The sequence below is a fragment of the Panthera onca genome, chromosome B1 (assembly GCF_046562875.1).
Source record: "Panthera onca isolate mPanOnc1 chromosome B1, mPanOnc1 haplotype 2, whole genome shotgun sequence".
Lineage (NCBI taxonomy): Eukaryota > Metazoa > Chordata > Mammalia > Carnivora > Felidae > Panthera > Panthera onca.
In genome coordinates this window covers 69,453,536-69,480,525 of record NC_138342.1, presented here as the reverse complement: position 1 = coordinate 69,480,525, position 26,990 = coordinate 69,453,536, and the positions used below count along the sequence as shown (strand labels likewise).

Genomic DNA, 26,990 nt, shown 5'->3' with positions numbered 1-26,990 from the left:
TTTATTTTCTTTTTGTAAATACCCAGTAATGGAGTTACTGGATCATATGGTATTTCTGTTTTTAATTTTTTAAGCAACCTCCATGCTATTCTCCACAGTGGCTACACCAGTTTGTATTCCCAGCAACAGCACATGAGTCTTCCCTTTTCTTTACATCCTCACCAACACTTGTTATTTCTTGTGTTCTTTATTTTAGCCATTCTGACAGGTATGAGATAATATTTTGTTGTTTTGATTTGCATTTACCTGATGATTAGTGAATTGGCTTACATACAATACCCAGTGCTCATCCCAACAAGTGCCCTCCTCAATGCCCATCACCCATTTTCCCTCTCCCCCACGCCCTGTCCACCCTCAGTTTGTTTCTGTATTTAAGAGTCTCTTGTGGTTTGCCTCCCTCCCTCTGTGTAACTGTTTGTTTTCCCCTTCCCTTCCCCCATGTTATTCTGTTAAGTTTCTCAAGATCCACATAAGAATGAAAACATATGATATCTGTCCTTCTCTGACTGATTTATTTCACTCAGTATAATACCTTCCAGTTCCATCCACATTGCTGCAAATGGTATGATTTTGTTCTTTCTCATTGCCAAGCAGTATTCCATTGTATATATAAACCACATCTTCCTTATCCATTCATCAGTTGAAGGACATTTAGGCTCTTTCCATAAGGTGGCTATTGTGGCAAGTGCTGCTATAAACATTGGGGTACATGTGCCCCTATGCATCAGCACCCCTGTATCCCTTGGATAAATTCCTAGTAGTGTTATTGCTGGGTCATAGGGTAGTTCTATTTTTAATTATTTGAGGCATCTCCACACTGTTTTCCAGAGCAGCTGCAGCAGTTTGCATTCTCACCAACAATGCAAGAGGGTTCCCATCTCTCCACGTCCTCGCCAGCATCTGTAGTTTCCTGAGTTGTTCATTTTAGCCACTCTGACTGGTGTGAGGTGGTATCTCACTATGGCTTTGATTTCTGTTTCCCTGATGATGAATGACATTGAGCATCTTTTCATGTGCCTGTTGGCTATCTGGGTGTCTTCTTTAGAAAAGTGTCTGTTCATGTCTTTTACCCATTTCTTCACTGGATTATTTGTTTTTTGGGTGTGGAGTTTGGTAAGTTCTTTTTAGATTTTGGATACCAGCCCTTAATCCGATATATCATTTGCAAATATCTTTTCCCATTCCATCGGTTGCCTTTTAGTTTTGTTGATTGGTTCCTTGCAGTACAGAAGCTTTTAATTTTGATAAGGTCCCAATGATGAGATCATTCTTGCTTTTAGTTCCTTGCTTTTGTAGATGTGTATAGCAAAAAATTGCTGCAGCTGAGGTCAAAGAGGTTGTTACCTGCTTTCTCCTCTAGGGTTTTGATGATTTCTTGTCTCACATTCAGGTCTTTCACCCATTTAGAGTTTATTTTTGTGTACGGTGTAAGAAAGTGGTCTAGTTTCATTGTTCTGCATGTTGCTGTCCAGTTCTCCCAGCACCATTTGTTAAAGAGACTGTCTTTTTTCCATCGGATACTCTTTCCTGCTTTGTCAAAGATTAGTTGGCCATACATTTGTGGGTCTAATTCTGGTTTCTCTGTTCTATTCCATTGGTCCATGTGTCTGTTTTTGTGCCAATACCATACTGCCTTGATGATTACAGCTTTGTAGTAGAGGCTAAAGTCTGGGATTGTGATGCCTCCCACTTTGGTTTTCTTCTTCAATATTACTTTGGCTGTTCAGGGTCTTTTGTGGTTCCATACAAATTTTAAGGATGGTTTGTTCTAGCTTTGAGAAGAATGCCAGTGCAATTTTTGATTGGGATTGGACTGAATGTGTAGATTGCTTTGTGTACTATTGACATTTTAATCCATGAGCATGGAATGTTTTTCCATTTCTTTGTGTCTTCTTCAGTTTCCTTCATAAGCTTTCTATAATTTTCAGCATGCAGATCTTCTACATCTTTGGTTAGGTTTATTCCTTTATTTTATGGTTCTTGGTACAATTGTAAATGGGATCAGTGTCATTAATTCTCTTTCTGTTGCTTCATTATTGGTATAAAAATGCAACTGATTCCTGTACATTGATTTTGTACCCTGCGACTTTGCTGAATTCATGTATCAGTTCTAGCAGTCTTTTGGTGGAGTCTTTCGGATTTTCCATGTAGAGTATCATGTCGTCTGCAAAAAGTCAAAGTTTGACTTCTTCTTTGCCAATTTTGATGCCTTTTATTTTATTTTGTTGTCTGATTGCTGATGCTAGGTCTTCCAACCCTATGTTAAACAACAGTGGTGAGAGTGGACATCCCTGTCATGTTCCTGATCTCAGGGGGAAAGCTCTCAGTTTTTCCCCATTGAGAATGATATTAGCTGTGGGCTTTTCATGTATGGCTTTTATGATGTTTAGGTATGTCCTTCTATCCCAACTTTCTTAATGGTTTTTATTAGGAAAGGATGCTATATTTTGTCAGATGCTTTTTCTCCATCTATTGAGAGGATCATATGGTTCTTTTCCTTTCTTTTATTAATGTGATGTATCACAGTGATTGATTTGCTAATATTGAGCCAGCCCTGCAATCCAGGAATGAATCCCACTTGATCATGGTGAATAGTTCTTGTTATATGCTGTTGAATTCGATTTGTTAATATCTCGTTGAGAATTTTTGCATCCATGTTCATCAGGAATATTGGCCTGTAATTCTCCTTTTAGTGGGGTCTCTTTCTGGTTTGGGAATCAAGGTAATGCTGGCTTCATAGAATGAATCTGGAAGTTTTCCTTCCGTTTTTTTGGAACAGCTTGAAAAGGGATAGGTATTAATTCTGCTTTAAATATCTGTTGAATTCCCCAGGGAAACCATCTGGTCCAGGGCTCTTATTTGTTGGGACATTTTTGATAACTGATGCAATTTCTTTACGAGTTATGGATCTATTCAAATTTTCTATTTCTTCCCATTTGAGTTTTGGTAGTATGTGGGTGTCTAGGAAATTGTCCATTTCTTCCAGGTTGTCCAGTTTGTTAGCATATAATTTTTCATAGTATTCTATGATAATTGCTTGTATTTCTGAGGGATTGGTTGTGATAAATCCATTTTCATTTGTGATTTTATCTATTTGTGTCCTCTCTCTTTTTGAGAAGTCTGGCTGGGGGTTTATCAATTTTGTTTATTTTTCCAAAAAAACCAACTCTTGGTTTCATTGATCTGTTCTACTATTTGTTTGGATTCTATATTGTTTTTTTCTGCTCTTTATTATTTCTCTTTTTCTGCTGGGTTTGGCATTTGTTGTTCTTCTAGTTCCTTTAGGTGTTCCATTAGATTTTGTATTTGGAATTTTTCTTTTTCTTGAGGTAGGCCTGGATTGCAATGTATTTTCCTCTTAGGACTGCTTTTGCTGCATCCCAAAGGGTTTGGATTGTTGTGTTTTCATTTTCAATTGTTTCCATATATTTTTTAATTTCTTCCTTAATTGCCTGGTTGACCCATTTGTTCTTTAGTAAGATGTTCTTTAACCTTCATGCATTTGAAGGTTTTCCAAACTTTTTCCTGTGTTGGATTTCAAGTTTCATAGCACTGTGATCCTTAAGTGTGCATAGTATGATATCAGTTCTTATATATTTATTGAGGTTTTGTGACCCAGTATGTGATCTATCTTGGAGAATGTTCCATGTGCACTCAAGGAGAATGTATATTCTGCTTTAGAATGGAAAGTTCTAAATATATCTGTCAAGTTCATCTGGTCCAGTGTATCATTCAGGGCCATTGTTTCTTTATTGATTTTCTGTCTAGATGATCTGTCCGTTGTTGTAAGTGGAGTATTAAAGTCCCCTGCAATTACCACATTCTTACCAATAAGACTGCTTATGTTTGTGATTGATTGTTTTATATATTTGGGTGCTGCCGAATTCGGTGCATAGACATTTATAAGTGTTGGCACTTCTTGATGGATAGACCCCATAATTATTTTAAAATCTAGTGTAAAATTAGTTTAAAATCTAGTTTGTCTGATATAAGTATGGCTACTCCAGCTTTCTTTTGACCTCCGGTAGCATGATAGATGGTTCTCCATCCCCTCACTTTCAATCTGAAGGTATCCTCAGTTTTAAAATGGATCTCTTGTAGACAGCAAATAGATGGATTTTGTTTTTTTATCCATTTTAATACCCTGTGTCTTTTGATTGGAACTTTTAGTCCATTTACATTCAGTGTTATTACTGAGAGATACGGGTTTAGAGTCATTGTGTTGTCTGTAGGTTTCATGCTTGTAGCAATGTCTCTGGTACTTTGTCTCACAGGATCCCCCTTAGAATCTCTTGTAGGGATGGTTTAGTGGTGATGAATTCCTTCAGTTTTTGTTTGTTTGGGAAAACCTTTATATCTCATTCTATTCTGAATGACAAGTTTACTGGATAAAGGATTCTTGGCTGCATATTTTTCCTGTTCATCACATTGAAAGTTTCCTGGTCCTCCTTTTTGGCCTGCCAAGTTTTAGTAGATAGGTCTGCTGCTATCCTTATGTGTCTACCCTTGTATGTTAAGGCCCATTTATCCCTAGCTGCTTTCAGAATTCTCTCTCTATCCTTGTATTTTGCCAGTTTCACTATGATAACATCATGCAGAAGATCGATTCAGGTTACCTCTGAAGGGAGTTCTCTGTGCTTCCTGGATTTCATTGTCTGTTCCTTCCCCAGATCAGGGAAGTTTTCAGCCATGATTTGTTCAAGCACACTTTCAGCCCTTTTCTCTCTCTTCTTCTTCTTCTGGAACTCCTATGATACAGATATTGTTGCATTTCATGGAATCACTTAGTTCTCTAATTCTCCCATTGTGATACAGAATTTTTTTATCTCTCTTTTTCTCAGCTTCCTCTTTTTCCATAATTTTATCTTCTAATTCACCTATTCTCCCCTCTGCCTGTTCAATTCTCACTGTCACTGCCTCCAGTTTATTTTACACCCCATTTACAGCACTTTTTAATTCACGACTATTTTTCAGTTCCTTGATCTCTGCAGCAATAGATTCTCTTCTGTCTTTGTATGCTTTTTTCTAGCCCAGCAATTAATCTTATGACTATTTTTTCTAAATTCTTATTCAGTTATACTGTTTCTATTTGTTTTGATCAGTTCTTTAGCTGTCATTTCTTCCTGGAATTTCTTTTGAGAATTCTTCCGTTTCATCATTTTGGCTAGTTTTCTGTCCCTTATGTGTCTTAAAAGCTTATTATGTGCCCTGCTTCTGCAAGCACTACTACATTAAAGAGGGGCCGTACACTGTCTAGGGCCTGGCCCTTCAGGAGGTGTTTTTTGGAGTTACTTACTGTCTGTTATTGTGAGTTTGGTTACTTTATTTCCCTACTCGTAGTGATGTTTTGGACCCTCCACCAGGTGTACTTTGATTGTCGAAGTAGCCCTGGAAAGGAAAACAAACAGACAAATAAACAAAAAACAAACAGAAAACGAAAACACACAAACACAAAAAACCCAAAAACAAAAAGCCAGAAACGCCAGCTACCAGTAGACAACAGGGTGGAGGCATTGCTGATGGAAGAGGCATTATCCCATACAAAGAGAGAAACAACAGGGTGGGGAAAAAGAAAAAATAAAAATTGACCAGGCATAGAAACTATAGCCTTAATCTAGAGAGAGAGAAAGGAAAATAAGGAAGGAGGTATAGAACATGTATCAAGAGAATGGATTAAATATGTCTGCTTAAACAGACCAATAAGCAGAGTAACCAGACTAGAGGAGGGAAGAAGTAAGAAGAAAAGGATGAATGTATCTATATAGTAAGAATTGTCCAAGAATTAAACCAGGCAATGCAACAGAGCTTGTCTGGAGCAAGGGCTATCTGGTTCATCAGCGTTAATCCCACTCTAGTAGATATGTAGTTACCAGGCGCCAAGGGGCATGGTATGATGTAGGCAAGTACCGCCTCCACTGTGGTTATGCTGTCTGATCCTTGAAGTGCTCCACCTATGGCCTGTCAGGTTGTCCCGGTGGGTCCCTGGAAGCAACTCTGCCTCTTCTTCCCAGACTCTTGGGGTTCGAAGTCCTTTGGCCTCAAGACGGCTTTGTTTGAGAGACAGGGGACCTTCGGATCCCCCTACTTCTCTGCCATGTTGGCTCCCCCTCCAACCCCTCTCCTCTGAGGAATTGCAGCTTTGACCCACTCAGATTCTCTGGAGGAGGGTCTTGCTGAGCAATGGGCGAGTGTGGCCCGACTCCAGGAACATTTACAAGATTGTGCTTCTGCCAGTGCCCAGAGACTGTTGGCTCGGTGCCAATCCGCCTCAGAAAAAGTTTGTGCAATCTTGTAGCAGCAGCATTTCAGGGTTTATGGAAAATGACAACACACATCTAGCACCAGGCTTCCCCCTTAACGTCCTTGTTCCAACACCAGCGAATGTGGTTTTTCTCCGGGGCCTGCTGGTACCTTTGCCTGTGGGGTGGCCGCACAGCCTCTACCAAATGTCCTCCCCGCAGAGGAACCACCACTCCCCTTGTGGCCCGTGGACCCCTCAGACCTCGCTCTCAGCTCTTAGGGATTTGCCCTTCTCACTAGAGCACCACCGGGTATCAAGCTTTGGAGCCTCAGACTCTGCACTCCTCCTGTTTATAAAGTCTTGATGGAATTTAAACCCTCTCCTTTCTCCCTTTTTTTGTTCAGTCCCTGAAGCTGTTTCCACTTTCCACTTTCTCTCCAGCTGCTTTGGAGGGGAGGTGCTTTTCCCATACTCTTCCCCATCTCCGACCTCTTTCCGGAAGCAGAAACAGCTCCCTGCCCTCCTCGGCTTTTCTCTCTCCCAGTTCACCTCTCCGCGCTGTGTACCTGCCGAGTTCTGTGGTTCAGGTTGTGCAGATTGTTGTGTGAATCCTCAGATCACTTTTCCAGATGTGCAGGATGGTTTAGCATTGATCTGGCTGCATTTCAGCAATGAGAGATGCAAAAAAACTTCCATGCTGTTCTGCCATCTTGGCTCTCCTCTGATGATTAGTGATGTTGAGCATCTTTTCATGTGTCTGTTTGCCATCTGTGTGTCTTCTTTGGAAAAATGTCTGTTTATGTCTTCTGCCCGTTTTTACATTGCATTTTTTGGTTTGGTGTTGTTTAGTTCTTTATATATTTTGGATATTAACCCCTTATCAGATAATCATTTGCAAATATCTTTTCCCGTTCAGTAGGTTGTCTTTTTTGTTTTGTTGATGGTTTCTTTTGCTGTGCAAAAGCTTTTTATTTTGATATGGTCCCTATAGTTTAATTTTTACTTTTTGTTTCCCTTGCCTTAGCAGACATGTCTAGAAAAATGTTTATACAGCTGATGTCAGAGAAATCACTGCCTGTGGTTTTTTTTTTTTGTTTGTTTTTTGTTTTGGTTTTATGGTCTCAGATCTCAAAAGTAGGTCTTTAATCTATTTTGAGTTTATTTTTGTGTACAGTGTAAGAAAGTGGTACACTTTCATTCTTTTGCAGTTTGCTGTCCAGTTTTCCTGGCACCATTTGTTGACAAGACTGTTTATTTTCCCTATTGTATATTTTTGCCTCCTTTGTCGTAGATTAATTGACCATATAAGTGTGGGTTTGTTTCTAAGTTCTCTATTTTGTTCCATTGATCTATGTGTCTATTTTTGTGTAAAATGGTATTTTTTAATTAGTAAAATATTTGACATGCATTATAGGGCTGGTTAATGGGAAATGACAAAAACATTACTATTGTATGTTCATAGAAATCATGTTCCCTTTTGACATTCATGTATTTTGCTTTAATTTGAATTATAAGGGGTTTTGTTTTTTTCATCCCTTGTAGGCCCTCCTATCAGTCCTTCGAGAAAGCCATCGTTCAAGAACAGTTTTTAGGAAAGTTGGAGGATTTGTGTACATTACATCCTTGCTTGTTGCCATGGAAAGGTCTTTGAGCTCACCACCCAAGAATGGCTGGGAGAAAGTGAACCAGAATCAAGTGTTTGAACTTCTCCACACTGTGTTTTGCACATTGACTGCAGCAATGCGCTATGAGCCAGCCAACTCTCATTTCTTCAAAACAGAGATTCAGTATGAGAAGTTGGCAGATGCTGTTCGATTTCTTGGCTGCTTCTCAGACCTAAGAAAAATAAGCCCCATGAATGTCTTCCCCTCAAACACACAGCCATTTCAAAGACTTTTGGAGGAAGATGTAATCTCGATGGACACAGTGTCACCCACTTTACGGCACTGCAGTAAACTCTTTATTTATCTCTACAAAGTAGCTACAGATTCTTTTGACAGGTATGGCTTTGCTCTGCTCTGAATTAAAGGGGATGCTCTGTGTGACTTCAGCATTAAGGCTTGAATTATAAGTTAACTTGAAAGGAAATGAAAATGAATCTTTTATTTGCTTGTTTATCACTTATTTGCGAATATTACTGTTGCTCTGATGTTAAGGTTTTCAGCATGAACATTTGTGTATTATTTGTAAATCTAGGGTCAGTTAGCTCTTGATGTACTTAAAGTAAGTTTCTATAAAGTTTACTTTAATGCTGGTATTTACTATTGTTCTCTTTCTCCTCTGTTCTCAACATTAGGTATATCCGGACTTAAAGATATTAGTTATCAGCAGGAGACAGTGGTTATGATTATATGTATTTCCAGACGGAGAATGTATTCTCAGCATTCATAATCACTCTCAATATTTCATGATCCTTGAAAAAGAATATAGTTCCATAAGAGACGATGATAGTTCAAGAGTCTATCAGATTTCTTTACTTATTCGTTCATTAAAAAGTACTTTACGAACAACTGCTCCACACGATGTTATTTTGAGAGTTCAAGCACAAGACTCCTTTAGACGTGGCCGTCCTTTAGCTAAAACACAGACACATAAATAAACAACTACAATATATTGTGATAATATCTACAATGAGGGAGTTCCAGGGTTCTAAGGTGGATCATAGGAGTACCACTTTACTTAAATTAGTTATTTTCAGTGATTAAAGCGTTCTCAGCTTGAAGATAATGTGAGAGTGGTCATGGTGCTGATTTGTCCCACGCATTATCACTTTTAAAGTTAACATAGTTTTATTTCATGAGATAACTGAAATGTTTTCTATATTGGCCCCATATGTAAAGCAAGTAACTCTATGTGGATAGCTTCTAATAGGTTTTATATCATTTACTGTGAAGTATCTACTTTGAAATATCTACTGAGAGATGTTTCTTGCTTCTTGACAATATTTCTTAGACCTTACTCTTCAGATAAGAAAATACAAGTAATGTAAGAAACACTGTTTTCCAGTTTTTTACTTTTTAAAAATGCATATATATTGTTAAAAAGAAACATAGTATGGTGTAGTATTCAAGGAATAAGCTGTTTGAAATTGAGATTTGTATTTGTAGATTCAACCTCTTTCCCCTTTTCTACTCATCCTAGTTAGTGTACCTCAGTTTTAGTTTACTTTGTGAAAAGCAGGCCTTATGACACTCTGTTTAACAAATGTGTTAAGTGTAACATTAATGGATAAGCATCTGCCTTAAGCATGCTTTTCTGTTTCCCTCAGTGCATGTGTTGTAGTCTTGTTTCTTGTTCCTGCTGAGTATGGAGGGTGTTCCTTATTAAACTTTTACTGGTATTTCTTGTGAAACTAACCAACTGCCAACCTGGTGTTCTCTTCTAACCTCTCTAAACCACCCTGTCTGTTTTGTTGTCTGTAGTCGTGCAGAACAGATCCCTCCTTGCCTGACAAGTGAGTCTTCTCTCCCCTCTCCTTGGGGTACACCAGCTTTGTCCAGGAAAAGGTACTGATCTTATAATGGAAGTCAATCTTTATTTGTGTGTTTTTTTTCTTCCCTGTGCTTAATTATGTGTAAATGTGGTGATTGTGCTTTGTACAAAAATTTTTTGGCTTTCAGATTTTTTTAGGTTTTAGAATTGTCAACTTCTGAGTATATTTATGAGCACAAAATGTGTTAATGCCATGAGGATATGAGGGACATTTAGAATTTTGTCATTTGACTCTAATATTTAGAGTGAAATATACATTTTGCCTTGAGAGCAGTGTATCTTTTATCAAAATTAATTTAGAAATGAGGACTTAGTGCTTCTTTACGTAGAGTACTTTTTCTTTTTACTTTAAAGGTGCTAGGAAGCATTCTTCAGTTTTTACCATTACTCCAAAATGAACATCACAGCACTGGCAAGGAAATGTGTGTTTTCTTAATCAGGTTCAACCAGTTGAAATGTGATACTGTTGTGGAGACTTGTCATGGCCAGCCTTTGGAAAAAACGAATAAAAAAACTTACCTAGCTGTTGCTTTCATTGGTTCTGTGTATATCTGTTTCTAAGCTGATCTAGTCTTCCTTGTATATAAAGCTTATGAATATAAAGAACCAGCAGTTGGTTGACAAGAGTACAATTAAGATCCATTTAAGATTCCATTTGCAACCTATATTTAAAATGATCATAGTCTGTTCAGTTGAAACCAATACCCTTCCTTCCCCAGTTTTTCTCATAACCAAGTACAAGTCTTTTGGTCTTGTATTAATATTCTTCCATTGTAGCTTTCTAAAAATGAATACTGAGGTTCAGCTATGTTATTGATTAATTTTATCTCTATTATTCAGGATTTGAAACTCGAATGTTAGTGGATTTTTTGTATTAAAAGTATTTATTACAGATCCTGTATTTCAATATATTTCAGTAGTAATATTCATCAGATATATGGACTTGTATTTTCCTTTTTCTCTTATGTTTGCACTGAAGCTTACAGCTCATTTTCTGACAGTAAATCATAGAAGAGTTCAGAATAGTCTTAAACAAATTTAGTGTTGTTCAGTGTATTTCTATTTTAAAACTATTCCTTTTTTGTCATTCTAAGAACATTTTTTTTTAATGCAAGAAACCATAAAATCAATTTGAGTTGATACAGTATCTTCTGTTGCTAAAATGAAGGCAGTAAAAGGTATTCTTAGTGTTTGAAGATTCACGTGTGCTCACTATCCCACATATTGGATATTAGAAAAATAGTTTTAATTACTAAATAGTTTTCATTCTTAAAAGTCACATTTATGATTCCCTGAAGGGTAAAGGTATAAAAATTGCTGTGTTTAAAAACATTTAACCATTTTTTAGTGTTAACCAAAAACTATAAAATACTTTCAATAGAAATTCATAGATTAAAGCAACACATGAAAGGAAATTCATCAGAACTGTTTTATTTAAATGATAATTTGACAAAGGGAAATTTTATTCCATATCATAGAGAGTTATTTAAGGGCTTAGATCAAGAATATTTTGTCATCATTTGCAACACAGCTGCATGTGAGGATGCCATATCTTTGACTTGGGGGAAACCTTCACTGAATCCACAGTCCTGTTTAACTGAATCTTTTCTGTGGGAATGCTAATTAGGCTCTCAGGTTGGCTTTACCCCAAGGAAGTTCCCAATATTGTTCATGCTAATAGTAAGGTCAGTGTTGACATTTTCAGGTTGCCATTCTGGTCAGGTTACATAGATTTTGCTCAGTGATAAGAATCATGAGCTAATAAAACAGTGCTTTTATTTTCACATGCAGATATGGTAACTTTTGAAATTAGAATATCTCTAGAACATCTCAACAAATTACATCAGCTCATGGCATTTCTTCTTGTGGCAAAATATGTTGTTTTTGTTGGCCAAGGGAGAAACCAACAACGTATTAGTTTTTATGGCTTATTGGAATATTCAGACACGAAGGAAGTTTTGAGTTTGTGATTCTTGTCTGGTATGTAAAATGCTGGAGATTCTTCTCTTTTTTTTAAGAATTGGTGGGGGGGGGGGGAATGCCTAAGAAACCTTATAGTATTTAGAAAACCAAAACTCATAACATTTTTCATTAGTATTCATTATTCAGAAAGAATAATGGAACAGAATTATAGCTGAACGATATTTAATCACAGTTAGAGGAAGGAGACGAAAACAAAATACAAAATAAAAACCAAGGTTTTCTATAATATATCTGCAGGGGAGAAAAAGGTGGCGAGTACTAGTTATTATTCAAACATGGTATCTGTTACTCAGTGTGTATACACACTTGATGGTAATTAAGGCAAAGCATATTCAGAATTTAAATATTCAAGAATATATTCCCCAAAGAGGTAGGTAAATTTTAAATATATATGAAAATTTAGATTGAAATATTAAGTAGCAATTTTTCTAAGTTTTAAAAGTAATGGCAGCATAAAAATTAACTAAATTTTGAAATGTTGTTTTAGCCTATGTTTGTAAATGAGTAGGTCTTGCTTGAGATTATCCGTTTAATAAACTTACTAGCATGTCTAAATTTTAAAAATGATAATACCTGTGGTGATACCTAAGTCGCTAAATAAGTATTAATAATATTATATAATGCCTGTTAAAATAGGCCTAATTTTACTTAATAAATACCATGTTTTAGATTTAGCAGTGTTTACAGTATTTTCCCAGTTTGAGAAGAATGAATGCAATTTTTATATCAGAGTATTGTTATCTTATATAAGATTAAAAGGCATACTACTGTGGGGTGTCTGGATGGCTCAATCAATTGAGCATCCAACTCTTGATGTTGGCTCGGGTCATGCGTGATCTCACGATCTGTGAGATCGAGCCCCATGTTGGAATTTGCACTGACAGCACAGAGTCTGCTTGGGATTCTCTATCTCCCTGTCTCTACTTGTCCCCTGCTTGTGCCCACACGCGCATGCGCGCGCTCTCTCTCTCTCTCTCTCTCTCTCTCTTTCTCCTCTCCCCCAAATAAATAAACTTATTTTAAAGGTACTGGTATAATGGGTATATATTAATTAATAAAGAGTTTGTTTTCTGAAGGCACAAAGCCTCCTTCCTGGGTATACCCATAATTTAAATTCAATCTACATTAAATCTGGCAACTCAGAAATAATTTTGGAAGGACTGTGACTAAAGTATACAACTAGAATTTGGTTTTTCTTCAAATTATGTGTAATGATAAACAGCTTTTATGAAATTTCTTAATAGTTCAGAATTCCTACTACACTATCATCTTTTTTTCTAGATGGGATCATAATATTTCACAGAATAAAAGAAGCAACATAGGAAGAGGATAGCTATTGGTAATAAACATTTAGAAATCTATCCTAGTAAGTTTAGAAATTAAATAACAAAAACGGCAAAACAAAAAAAAAGCAGTTGAAAAAAATGAGTGGGTGGAGGACATGCTGACTTTAAATAAACTAGGAGAGCCCGTGTGTTTTTTTTATATAAGTAGAGCTGAATACTTTCCTGGAATCTCTGTTAAAAAGAGAATGGTACTTTAAAAAAAAAAAAAAAAAAAAAAAAAAAACCAGCCACGGCAATGCCAGATCTTTGCTACAAAATCACTGACTTAAAGCATCTGTTTCCCAAGCTGCTCTTGTGCCAGAGCGCTGAAACTGCACTGCTCCCAGTGACAGAGCTCAGCAATAGACAAATTATGCTGAAACCAATTCATTGGAACAAAGAGCTCCCATAGGCTAAAGCCACAAGCATCTGTTTTCTAGTGCCAGGATACAAAATGTGCAAAACTCATGAATTGTAGAAGAATAGTATGAAATAGAAAGTGGAGATCATTGATGAGAAGAAACGTGGAATGTTCAGGACATGGCTAGGCTTTCTATCTCATAGAAGCTTGTTATGTAAAAATATGCCTTCTAATTTTTTAAAAATTGTGATGAATATTTTCAGGGGTGAATTAATGCAAAAGAATGTGAACGTAGTTCCAAATAAGCTAAAGGAAAACTTCCTTGATGCTTAACATATATGTTGTCAGGTGGCCAAGATTCTGAGCCATCCCTGACTCAATTTGACCCAGTTATAGATGTTGTCAGCTCATTTTTTAAAAAAGAAATTTTTTAACATTTATTCATTTTTGAGAGTGAGAGAGACAGAGCATGAGCGGGGGAGGGGCAGAGAGAGAGGGAGACACAGAATCACAAGCAGGATTCAGGCTTCGAGCTGTCAGCACAGGGCCCGACGCAGGGCTCGAACTCACGGACTGCGAGATCATGACCTGAGCCAAAGTCGGATGCTCAACCGACTGGACAATCCAGGCGCCCCTGTTTTTTCTTAATAAGGCATTTTATTTCTTAACGTGACCATCTGTGGGTAATTTTTTTTTTAATGTTTAATTTTGAGAGTGCGTAAGCAGGGGAAGAGCAGAGAAAGAAACACACACACACACACACACACGCACACACGCACACACGCACACACACAAAATCTGAAGCAGGCTTCTGACTCCAAGCTATCAGCACAGAGCCCAGTGTGGGGCTTGAACCCATGAACTGCAAAATCAAGACCTGAGCTTTCAAGTCGTTTGCTTAACCGATGGAGCCACTCAGGCGCCCCAGATCTTGTTAGTTCTTGCTTATGTTGCCCACAGTTTAGGGAAAGGTTACAAACACATAGGTAATTTCAAAAGAAAATCTTAGTGAGGGATTTGACTTCATTCAATTTATACCCTCATCATATTTTATCAGAACTTTCACCTTTCCTAGAGTTTGAATCACTGTGATTTCACCTATTTGTTGTATCTTCTGATACAGGTGTCATTCTTCTTTTTGTGTGTGTGTGTGTGTGTGTGTGTGTGTGTGTGTGTGTGTGTGTTATTGAGACGTGATTGACATAGAGCACTGTTATAAGTTAAGGTATACAACACAATGACTTGCCTCACCCCATGTTGTAAAATGATTACCACAGTAAGTTTAGTTAACATCCATCATCTCAAATAAATACAAGGAAAAAAACTTCCGTGTGATGAGAGCTTTGAGGATTTACTCTCTTAGCACTTTCAAATCTATCAGAGAGGAGTGTTAACTTTGGTCATCATGTGCCCTTCTCTAATGAAACAATCCCAGTGACAAGTGGTAAAGACATAGTCTAGAAGAATTGATGGTTAAATTGTATGTAACTCTAAGAATTGATAATATATTGCTTTTTCATATCCCATCCTTAAAGTGTTTTGTAACCCAGTCTTTTTTTTTTTTTTTTTTTTTTTCCCAACGTTTTTAATTTATTTTTTGGGACAGAGAGAGACAGAGCATGAACGGGGGAGGGGCAGAGAGAGAGGGAGACACAGAATCGGAAACAGGCTCCAGGCTCCGAGCCATCAGCCCAGAGCCCGACGCGGGGCTCGAACTCACGGACCGCGAGATCGTGACCTGGCTGAAGTCGGACGCTTAACCGACTGCGCCACCCAGGCGCCCCGTTTTGTAACCCAGTCTTGAATTACAAAGGTTTTTGTTTATCAGTGGATAAAGTTAACAAAAGATGAAGAAATGGAACAGAGAATGTATTTGAATTTAATGCTAAATTACCCTTCTTTCTTTTTTACAGGCATGCATATCATTCTGTTTCAACTCCCCCTGTTTACCCTCCTAAAAATGTCGCTGACCTGAAACTACATGTGGCAACTACATCTTTCCAGAGTTCTGATGCTGTCATCATTCATCCCGGAGCCATGCTTGCTATGCTGGACCTCCTGGCCTCTGTTGGGTCAGTGACACAGCCAGAAGTAAGTGTGGATATGTTAGCTCCTTTCCATCTTAACGAATGAGTAAAAGGATGTGAATATGACTGTGTAAGCAAGGGATTGGGGTCCAAGACAGAGTGATAAGGAATGGTTCCGTATCACATACTAAAGTCAGAGAGAAAAAAATAGGATTGTTCAACTTGAGTCTTAACTTTCTTGTGAGGTAGGTATATATGTTTTAGAATACAGTTCATTTGCTACAAATGTAGCCAAGATGGTTACTTCTAGTGCTAAAATAATTGTTTCTCCTTCTAAGTCCTGCTTATCAGTGGAAACTGTTAATGAATCGTACAGAAAGAAAAAACAATTGAAGATACCATTTTGAGGCTATTTATGTTTTGACTTGTAGCACTCAAGAGTTTGGGTGAATGGGAGCTTCAGTGACTAATTATGCTAAAATGTTGTATGGCCTCTAAGGCTTAAAGTGTCACAAAACCTCTAAGGCTTTCTTTTACACTGGTTGTTTACTCATGAAGTAAAAGACCTCACATTCACTACTTCTATAAAAATTAAAATACTATTAGATAGTCTTTTACTACAAAAGACTTGGAGGAGAGAGGAGTCCAGCTGGGTATGCTTCCGGTAAAATGAGGATAGGAAACGTTTGCCTAGCCTTGTTTGAATTGCTAGATCACTCTGCATCAGCTTCTTAATTCATCTGAAGGGAATTTGAAATGTGTAGAGACCTCCTATTACAAGTTGTGCTTCATGTGGAGAGAACTGTCACCTTTCTTCCTAAGAATGCCCTGGTGGCATGGATTTCTCTCACTTCAGCATGCTCTGGACCTTCAACTTGCTGTGGCAAATATCTTACAAGCCCTGGTGCACACAGAGAGAAACCAGCAGGTCATGTGTGAAGCTGGCCTTCACGCCCGATTGCTGCAGCGGTGCAGTGCCGCCCTGGCAGACGAGGACCACTCACTGCACCCGCCCCTCCAGCGGATGTTTGAACGACTAGCTTCTCAGGCTCTGGAGCCCATGGTGCTGAGGTCAGTGTGTCCTCTTTCTCGCCGTTGAACAAGCCACAGGTAGTAATGGCAGTTCCTAGAGTCTTGGTACTCAAGAGTTCTTGCTATGGTACACATATATCCAAGTATCAGTGGGCAAAACCAAACAATAAAAATGGGCAAAGTGCTCAAAATATTGGTCTTAGGTAAGCCCAGTTATTAGAAAATAGAGAGTGGTTATTTCTTCCACTCGAATGTAGCAAACTCTCCTTTAAAAATAAAGTCATGTCTTGGGGCGCCTGGGTGGCTCAGTCGGTTAAGCGTCCGACTTCAGCTCAGGTCACGATCTCGCGGTCCGTGAGTTCGAGCCCCGCGTCGGGCTCTGGGCTGATGGCTCAGAGCCTGGAGCCTGCTTCCGATTCTGTGTCTCCCTCTCTCTCTGCCCCTCCCCCGTTCATGCTCTGTCTCTCTCTGTCTCAAAAATAAATAAACGTTAAAAAAAATTTTTTTTTTAAATAAATAAATAAAAAATAAAAATAAAGTCATGTCTTTATGACTTACATCTACTTTGTATTTGAGAACTTTTTATGTGTAAGAAGTCTCTTAAGAGGGGCGCCTGGGTGGCTCAGTCAATTAAGCCTCCCACTTTGGCTCAGGTCACGATCTCATGGTCTGTGAGTTCAAGCCCAGTATTGACAGCTCAGAACCTGGAGCCTGCTTCAGAATCTGTGTCTCCGTCTCTCTCTGCCCCTCTCCCCCCTCATGCTCTTTGTGTCTCAAAAAGAAACAAACATTGAAAAAAAATTAAAAGCTTCTCTTAAATACTTTTTGAACTTTTTAATTTTAAATTACTTACAGATTTAGAGAGGTTCTGTGTTCCCAGTTTCTTCGGCGTTTACATCTCATACAACCATAATACATGAAAACTAAGAAACTGACGTTGCTACAACGTATCCTTGTATGCTGTGGGTCTTATTATTTATCACATGTTTATATGCCCACTACACAATCAAGGCACCACAAACATCTCTATAGTGATACTCCTTTATTATCATATCCACTCCCCTAACCCCGACCATTCTTAACCCCTGGAAACTGCCAATCTGTTCTCCATCTCGGTAAGTTTGTCACTTTGAGAATGTTATGTAAATGAAATCATTTGGTACATGAACTTTTGAGATTGACTGTTTTCACTTACCATAATGCCTTAGAAATGCATCCAGATTGTTACGTTTCAGTAATCTTTTTATTGCTGAGTAGTATTCTGTGGTATAGATACACCTTACAGAGTTTAGCCATTCAAGAGATACATATATTTAAATCTTTTTAATGCAAGAGAAGCAGTACTGTGTGTTTTAGGGATAAAACACCTTAAAAAAATATTTTCTTTGAAACTACCTTGCCAAAAAGATTTAAAGTATAAGTTATCTTTTCCTTATTTACAAAAAAAAATAAACTCCTGTATCTTGTCACTTTCAGATATAAGCAGCTCTTTATAATTTTTTTCTGCTGTTAAAGTAGTCCTTTTTCATAAAGCTTTTAAGGACTTTCTTAAAAATGGTTGGACTTTATTTGTAATTTATGTTTTTTAACTGGCTCCAATCTAACGGTGGATTAAGAAAAAGCCATTTACTAAATAGTATTGTATCAGGCAACGTTGTACCAAGATAAATGAGGCCATTCCTACTCACTTTGTCCATCATCTTACGGATGGCCTAAAGTATTAAAAAAAGCATGGAGATTTCCCCCTGATTATTTTTGGTAATCTGCTTTAAAAATAGAGTGAATGAGACAGAAAGATCTTATCTCATACTTAATACTAATATTTTATTAGATAACTTATACTGCCTAGTTAGTGGATATGCTCGTTTTCACAGTGAATGAATTTTCAGAACCAAATGTCACATGAAGATATAGATACCTGCGTTATTGATGAGCCATGAGCTATAAGGTTATAAAATAATCGTGTATTATACTCTACATGAAAAACTGGCAAAGGGTACCTGACCTAATTTTTTTCTGCTATAAGGAGTTGAAATTTCAGAGAAATACCTTTTTCCCACTTTTACATGATGCTATAAATGACTGGATACGAAGGACTCCTATTTGTGTAATTCCTAGACAATTCGTTACATTTCTGCATATCACATTTTAGAAGAACAGGTTCCCCAAATTTCATATTTTAACCCTTTACAATATTCTATTCTCTTTTCAGTGGTAGGTAATTCACATGTAAAATTAACATATATTATTTTATAATAATTGTTTGGGTTGGCTTTATATTTTTAACTAGTCTGTTATACTTCATCAAATCCCATATTTTGTGTTTGGTTTGTGAATTACGTAATGTTCTCAATCAAGGAATAACTGCTTTCTTTCTCTCTTCTTTAGGGAGTTTTTACGTTTGGCAAGTCCATTAAATTGTGGTGCCTGGGACAAAAAACTGCTAAAACAATATAGGGTCCACAAACCAAGTTCACTGAGTTATGAGCCAGAGATGCGAAGTAAGTTGACCTTTGAAGCTGCCTTTTTTGGTTATTTTGTAGATGAAAATCATGTAGGGAATAAATACTACCTCAACAAGTTTTACTGTGAAAAAAAAAAAAAAAGGAAAGGAAAGGGATTGTTGTTACTTAAATGAGGAAACATAAAATCTGGTTGTCTGAAGAAGGGGCAGCTGGGGGTGAACAAGGAATCACGATGTAAGCAGGGTCCAGAGGAGATGAGAATGACTAGCAGAGTAACACTTGGCCTGGACGAGATAGTACCTCTTTCTCAGAGGATTCATAATGTCTTTGCCTCTTTCAAGTAGCCTTTGCCGCCTGAACTAGAGTGGTCGCTAGATTCCTAACAGGCCACGGGTTTGCAGGACAGCTCCTGCAGGAGGATATGGAGGATAGGATGTCAAAAATACTGTTAAAAGGCGTTGAAGAGAGAGATATATCAAGGAGTATAGGTTGAGTAGGGAAAGAAGTATGAGACCAGGTGGCCAGTGACAGGCTGGGAGAAAAGGGATCGATCACTGGACTGGAGAATAACAAGTAGGCCAAAAAAGCAAATGTAGTGAGAGAAAAGGAGTGAACTGGGGGGCGGGGGAGACAGTGGCAATAAAAACTGGAGGAGTGGAACAGAGAAAAGGACCATGCCTAACCTGTGGCTCTGGAGTGAAGTGGAGGTGAAAGGTGATCCTAGAAGGAGAAGTGGGGTGTTAGATGGGTCTCTCCTGTGGACCTTGACATCTGGCACACTGGCAATAGCCAGCGCAGGGAAGACGGGCTGAAATGCCAGCAGCAGCAGATGGCACTTGGGTAGACAGGTATGTGGTAGCACTGCTGAGGAGGTGCCCCCGAGGGGAGTTTGCGCCTTGGGCTGTTGGGAGGCTGCTGGCGGCCAGAGTGCAGGCACCGCCCGCCTACCAGTCTGGCGGGGACCGTGGCAGTGAACAGATGCCCAGCAGATTCCACCCCAGCCACGGGAGAATTCTGCACCCTGCACCACCTTTCCTCCCAAAGCGAATTCTGTGGTTTTTGGGTTTTTTCCCTTTACGATTCATTCTGTATAATCGTTAGCCATACTGATTGGCGTTTGTTTGGATGGATTGAAGTAACCACTGCTAGCGAAGCAGGAAAGCATAAAACTTAGAAAGTAGAACAGCCGCCCTGAAAGGATGTAGTGATCATGTGGGTCATCCCCGAGTTCTTTCAGGTGAGAATGCCAAAGATTAAGCACCCACCAACTGTTATTTCAGTCTTAACTTTTTACCCCCTGCCACTCATCATCCGTGATTAGTGAATGCTGTGTTTTGGAAGCTAAGATGTTTTGAGTTCCAGCGTCGTTTTATTGGCAAACAGAAAGTATTTCAGTTTTCCATTATCTATCACTATCCTTCCCCTAGATGTGTATATACTTTTTTGTTACTGTCGTTTTTGTACTAACACAGTTTGAATTGAATTGTGATTTCCTTCGCAAAGCATAGAAACAAAAATAGTTGCTTTCTCTAAGAGAATATTGAAATACATCTAGAGTTGCCTGAATGCTTAGCACAGTTAAAGCATTAGCACAGATAAGAGAGAAAACAGTTACATTTGTGTGGTTTATCTTGAGAGAGAATATTTTCTCCATTCATTACATTTGTAATATCTTCCTAAAAAATAGACCAGTTTGTTTAAAATTTCTCTCTTTATTCTTCATACTGTCACCATCTGCATGCATATAGGATTTTTTTAATTCAACTAATTTTGTGTTTACATATTTGATTGTAATGGTTGTAAGGGAAGAGTGAAAAGTAGGGAGAAAATGGGAGAGAAACAAGTTTTTGCTATTTATCTCTGATTTTTTTTTTAATAAAGATGACCCATCTCTTTCCATTGTAATCCTTCTTGAATATTGTGCTTTCTTGTGAAAGAGAAATAATAATTTGTGAAATAAAAGTATAATCTAATCTGGTTTTTAAAAACATGATCTGTAATTTATAAGTGAATTACATTGTAACAGTGGTTTGGATAGTGGTTACTGGAAATTTTTATTCTTATTTGTACTCTGTAGTTTCCCACAACACATCCTGCAATGTGTTTATCCCTTTAGTAATAAGTAGAAAAGGAAACACATTCTATTTAAGTTGAAAAATGAGCATAAAATACATTAAAACTGGATATTAGCTTTGATGTGTAAGAATAAAATTATTACATATATTGAAACTAAAGAGTGGTATTTAAAAATAAGTCAACCTTGTAAAGCAATTATTTTAAAAATCTACATGGTATTTTTTCCCAAGAGATTTTCTTTGACTTACAGGTAGCATGATCACATCTATGGAAGGCCTGGGTTCTGATAATGTTTTCAGCTTACATGAAGATAACCATTACCGGATAAGCAAGAGCCTGGTAAAATCTGCAGAAGGAAGTACTGTACCCCTAACTAGGGTGAAGTGTCTGGTCTCCATGACAACCCCACATGACATCAGACTTCATGGGTCATCAGTTACTCCAGCTTTTGTTGAATTTGACACATCCCTTGAAGGATTTGGGTAAGGAATTTGCAGGGTAGCCAAGCCTTATTGTATTATTTTATGCCTCCTACTTGCCTTTGAGAAATCGATCCTTGGTTTTAAAAATACTTAGTTAAAATATGCTATATATTTTGTATTCCCAAATGATTGAGTTCTTTGAGCATGTTATTTTAAGGTTTTTAGATTTAATTATTTTCATTTATTTTTTTTTATTTAAAAATGTTTTTTTAATGTTTTTTTTTGAGAAAGAGGGAGACAGAGCGAGTAGGAGAGGGGCAGAGAGAGAGAGATACAGAATCCAAAGAAGGCTCCAGGCTCTGAGCTTGTCAGCACAGCCCGACACGGGGCTCAAACCCACGAAAGGCAAGATCATGACCTGAGCTGAAGTCAGATGTTTAACCGACTAAACCACTCAAGCGCCCCTAGATTTAATTATTTTGAATTATTATATTAAATAAGTTGATATGTTAAAGGAGTCAGTAATCTAAGATCCATGGTACAATTTTTTTTTTTGTAAACTTTTTTGTTGTTGTTTGGTAAATAAGGTTTTATTTTAACATAGCCACAGTCAATTATGTAAGTATTGTGTGTGGCAGCTTTCATGCTAGAATGGCAGAGTTGAATAGTCATGACAAACTCTCTGGTCTGCAAAGCATAAAATGTTTATGGTCTGGCCCTCCCAGAAAATGTTCGTCAACCTTTGATTTAGAACAATAGGTCATATGCAAATTAAAATTATATTAGAAGCTCTTTGGGTTTAATCATCATCCTTTTCCATAAATTACCTAGTTTAGTACCTTAAACATCATAAATAGTCAATGACTATTACATCAAATGAGTAATTTCAAGTGGCAGAAAATGCTATAGTAGCAGAAGCAACAATAAAGAATCTATGGAGAATCTAGAAGAACTTATAAAATCCATGAGCTTCAAAACAGACACAAATGCTAATATTGATAGATCTATGTCTATACTAGTTGTCTGTGGGATTCATATACACCAATCTAAAATTATATGTAAACTATACGTAAAACTATATATAATTTGTGTTTTAAGAACACTGTCATGGGTTATTATTGAATGGTGGATTAAAACCTATTTTGGAATAGTCAGAACCAATCAGAACAGAAGAGGATGACTCACTGGAAAAGGGCACAAGGGAATTTTTCTGCAGTGATGAAATGGTTCCAGGTGTCTTGAACATGCTTGTACATTGGTACATTTTACCATATGCGACCTATACTTTGATTTTTTTTTTAATTTAAAATAAAAGTGATGCCATTGGAGACTTTGTAAAGTATATCTTTCAGCACTTGTACGTATTTAAAATGAGGGAAGGACTTTATTAGGCATCCAGATTTATTCCATGATCTCTTCGCTCAAGTTACCCTGAAATGATGGCAGTTTATTTCACTATGGTAAGCCCATAGTGATAAGAGAAGAAAATGGTTGATCTCTAATATGTACATTGTCTTTTCTTAATAGCTGCTTGTTCCTGCCCAGTTTGGCCCCCCATAATGCCCCCACAAACAATGCTGTCACAACAGGTCTTACCGATGGGGCCGTGGTCAGCGGCATTGGTTCCGGTAAATATTACTTACTTTGCTCCTGAGATTTGTTGTTTTTTAGTAGGCTCTATTTTCTTTAGAGTTTATTGCCTTCTCTTTAAAATGTACATACGAATCAACACACTCTTTCGTTGTTATTTTTCTCTTTTTATTTTAGGTGAAAGATTCTTCCCTCCTCCATCTGGCTTAAGCTACTCTAGCTGGTTTTGTATTGAACATTTTAGTTCTCCTCCAAATAACCACCCTGTCAGACTTCTTACTATTGTGCGCCGAGCAAATTCTTCTGAGCAGCATTACGTGTGCCTTGCCGTCGTTTTGTCAGCAAAAGACCGATCTCTGATTGTCTCCACCAAAGAGGAACTACTCCAAAACTATGGTCAGTATCTGTTTCTTTTTGCTTCCTGTAAACATTAAAAGTATTAAACATCATTATAATACTCATCTTTAATGTCCAGCTAGTAATTCTTTTCCAGTTTAAACTATTACAGAACAGGTTATATGAAATGTTGAATATTGTTTACCAGTGAATTTTAAGGCACTTTTCAAAGAGACTTAGATAGAAAACAATGGATATAGTTCCTAAAATAAAGAGTCATCTCTACTTGCCAAGAAATCGCAGCTTTCACTAGGAAAGCAGATTGCTTGTTTGATATATTTTAGTAAGGATTTTCATTGACCATGAATTCTGCTTAACTAATGAATATTCATCGAGCACCTGCCTACCATATGTGCCACTCTGTGCTAGACACAATAACATTTTAATTACTTTATCCATCACTTACCTTCAAGACTTAATACGTACCATTTAATAATCCTAATTCTCTCCGACATGCCATAATGTTACGTTGCTATCCAACAGAACTTCAAACTCAAGACATTCATGAATATCTTCCTAAATGATTTAAACAACATAAAATATAACTTTCAGTTTACTGAATGTTCTTTGCTCTGAATATAAGCATTTGTAATATAAGTATACCTCTTTTTTGATCATCTACTAAATTTACCTTTTAATTAACTGAATAATACCACATACTGCTTCACATATTGGTATTCAAACATATTTGAATGTTAGCTTAATTAGATGGTAAGGCCTTTTTTCTTAATATTCTTCATGACTAGCACAGAGGCAGGCATCAATACAGTGTCACTGCTTTAAAATTCTTACAAGGACACTTTATTTGATCCTGTTGATGTTTTTCCTCCTAATTTAAACTCTCTTCAGTCTTGCAGATACCCACTCTTTTGACCTCCTTTTTATACTTTTCCTTCAACACTTTTCCATCTTCCACTTCAAATTAGTATTCTCCAAGGTTTCATCTTTAGTCTTTGTACTCATCCTGCTGTCTTGAGAGAAAAAAAAAAAATCTATGTCTGTTAAATTTAGGTCTTTTTAATCCCAGCAGTTCCAGAATTAATTTTTGTTTGTTTGTCTGTATCCCAGGATTTCTCATTTTTTGTTTCATTTTTTATTTTTTTTAAGTGTATTTATTAGAGAGAGAGAGATGTCAGTGGGGAGGAGCAGAGAGCGAGGGAGAGAGAGAGAATCACAAGCAGCCTCTGTGCTGCCAGTGTAGAGCCCAACACAGGGATCAAACTCATGAAACTGAGAGATCATGACCTGAGTCAATACCAAGAGTTGGATGCTTAACCTACTGAGCCATTCGGTGTCCGTCTCCTCATATTTTAACTGCAAGTTAGACATTCATATGAATACAGCTCATATGGAATGTTTCTTCTTTATAAAACCTGCATCTCTTTCTGTTTTCCTGTCTTGCTAAATGACACTCCCCACTACCAGTTTAGCCCAGCTAAAAATCTCAATATCACCCCTTCTGCTAAGTCTTACTACGTGTGCTTCCTTCATATTTTTTTTAATGTTTATTTACTTATATTGAGAGAGAGAGAGAGAGAGGGAGAGAGAGAATCCCAAGAAGGCTTCACTTTGTCTGCAGAGCCTGACACAGGGCTCAGACCCACAAACCATGAGATAATGACCTGAGCCAAGATCAAGAGTGGGTTGCTCAACCAACTGAGCTACCCTGGCACCCCTTCCTTCATATTTCTTGAATCTCCCCTTCCTTTTATGCCCACTGTCATGGATCTTACTTAATTTTTTTTTTTAATTTTTTAAATGTTTGTTTATTTTTGAGAGAGAGAGGGAGACACAGAATCCAAAGCAGGCTGGCTCCAGGCTCTGAGCTGTCAGCACAGAGCCCGAGGCGGGGCTCGAACTCAAGAGTCATTTGATCGTGACTTGAGCCGAAGTTAGACACTTAACGGACTGAGCCACCCAGGTGCCCCATCTTACTTAATTTTTTTTTCAGTTATCTGGACTTCCAAGATTTTAATTCTTTATATTTGTCTTTGGTTACCCTACTAGAACTGTGGTAAATTATATTACACAATGTAATTTATTACCTTAGTAATCTAGGCAGCCCTGCCACCTAAAACATGTAAAATATTCTGTAAAAGTATGAGTGAATGAACAAATGAACAAACGAACAAGAAAAAAGAGGAAAATATGAGAAAGGGAAATGATGAGAAAATAATAAGTGAATAATAATGGGGAATTTGGAAAAAGAATAGAATTTAATGGAAAAGTTAAGGAATGGGTCTAGGGATATTTCCTTAAACTAGGAGAATGTTTTCTAACTCTATGTCACTTTCATGAAATGTAATTTGCAAGACTACTATAGTCCATGTATCACTAGAAATTACAGGAATAGATACATTAGCTTTAGATGATGTTACTACTACAAGGATCCATCCTCTGAACAGCTGTAGCCCAGTAAGCCTAGGTAATTAAGAGTTGTCAGAAACCAGTTGGCTCACCAAGATCTCCTGACATACCACTGAATGCTGGATGTGGCTTAGATTAAGCCTGATCCAGAATGTGAAACTCAGAAAATTTTTGTGAGTGAAATCTTCTACAGTTCTGGAGAAGATTCAGTCTATTAACAGGAAGGGAAAGGGAAGAGTTCTTGGTTTCACCCATACCTTTTATCTTTTCTTTCACATCCTTTGGTCTATATAGTAGACCTTTCAAAGCTGTTTGACCCCGCTTTTCATCTAGGTTGTTCAATTCTGTTCCTGTATCAGATCACCTATCGATTAGATTCTGCTTTTAATTCATCAATAGATGTATATTCTGAATTGTCATTTTAAAATGTAATCTTGGCCTGTCAGTATATGCAGATATTTTAAGATTCTAAAAATTAGTATTTTATTTGTAATTCTTTCTTCGTATAAAGTTTTATCTTTTAGTGTATTTCCTTGTATGTACTTATCCTGAAAAACGGTGAATCTGCTGTATGTTACATGGTTACAGATTAGCTGTTTTTAAAGCTTTTGGTGGGGAGGGTGGAGCAGTGGGTTTTTAACATCTGGATATACACTGTTGTCTCATCACTTCTTGAATGCTTAAAAATTAAATTAATTTTTAATTAGCTTAACATTAAGATTGAATTAATATTGACCCATTATTTCCTGGAAAGATCAGGCAACATACTGGATAGCAGAGAGAAACCAGATTGGAGTCAGGAAGTGATTGCAGAATGTTAGGAAATAATCAGAGTTGTCTGGTGAAGCAGGAAACTTGGATCAAAAAATACCTTTCCATGCAACCACTGTGGAAAACAGTATGACCTTTCCTCAAAAAACTTAAAAATAGAATTACCATATGATCCAATAATTCGACTACTGGATATTTACGAAAAGAAAACGAAAACATTAGGGGCACCTGGGTGGCTCAGTCCATCAAGTGTCTTATTCTTGATTTTGGCTCAGGTCATGATATCATGGTTGGGAGATCGAGCCCCATGTCGGGCTCTGCACTGAGTGTGGAGCCTGCTTGAGATTCTCTCCCTGCCTCCCTCTGCGCCTTCTCCATTTGCATACATACTCTCTCTTAAAATAAAAAATTTTTAAAAAGGAAAATAAAACATTAATTCAAA

At 37.4% G+C, this 26,990-nt stretch overlaps 1 protein-coding gene across 10 annotated transcripts in view; it reads left to right on the top strand.

Moving 5' to 3' along the window:
• The window catches only part of WDFY3 (WD repeat and FYVE domain containing 3), a 278,494-nt gene that overhangs the window by 147,821 nt on the left and 103,683 nt on the right, over positions 1-26,990 (top strand). For 9 of the 10 annotated variants that reach the window (XM_078445957.2, XM_078445959.2, XM_078445953.2 and 6 more), the window contains 8 exons: positions 7,784-8,241; positions 9,664-9,747; positions 15,316-15,493; positions 16,286-16,500; positions 18,850-18,962; positions 21,253-21,484; positions 22,952-23,052; positions 23,192-23,410. In XM_078445957.2, the coding sequence (XP_078302083.1) occupies positions 7,784-8,241; positions 9,664-9,747; positions 15,316-15,493; positions 16,286-16,500; positions 18,850-18,962; positions 21,253-21,484; positions 22,952-23,052; positions 23,192-23,410 (1,600 nt within the window). The remainder of the gene's footprint in view (positions 1-7,783; positions 8,242-9,663; positions 9,748-15,315; positions 15,494-16,285; positions 16,501-18,849; positions 18,963-21,252; positions 21,485-22,951; positions 23,053-23,191; positions 23,411-26,990) is intronic. The other variant, XM_078445960.2, reaches the window with a different exon arrangement.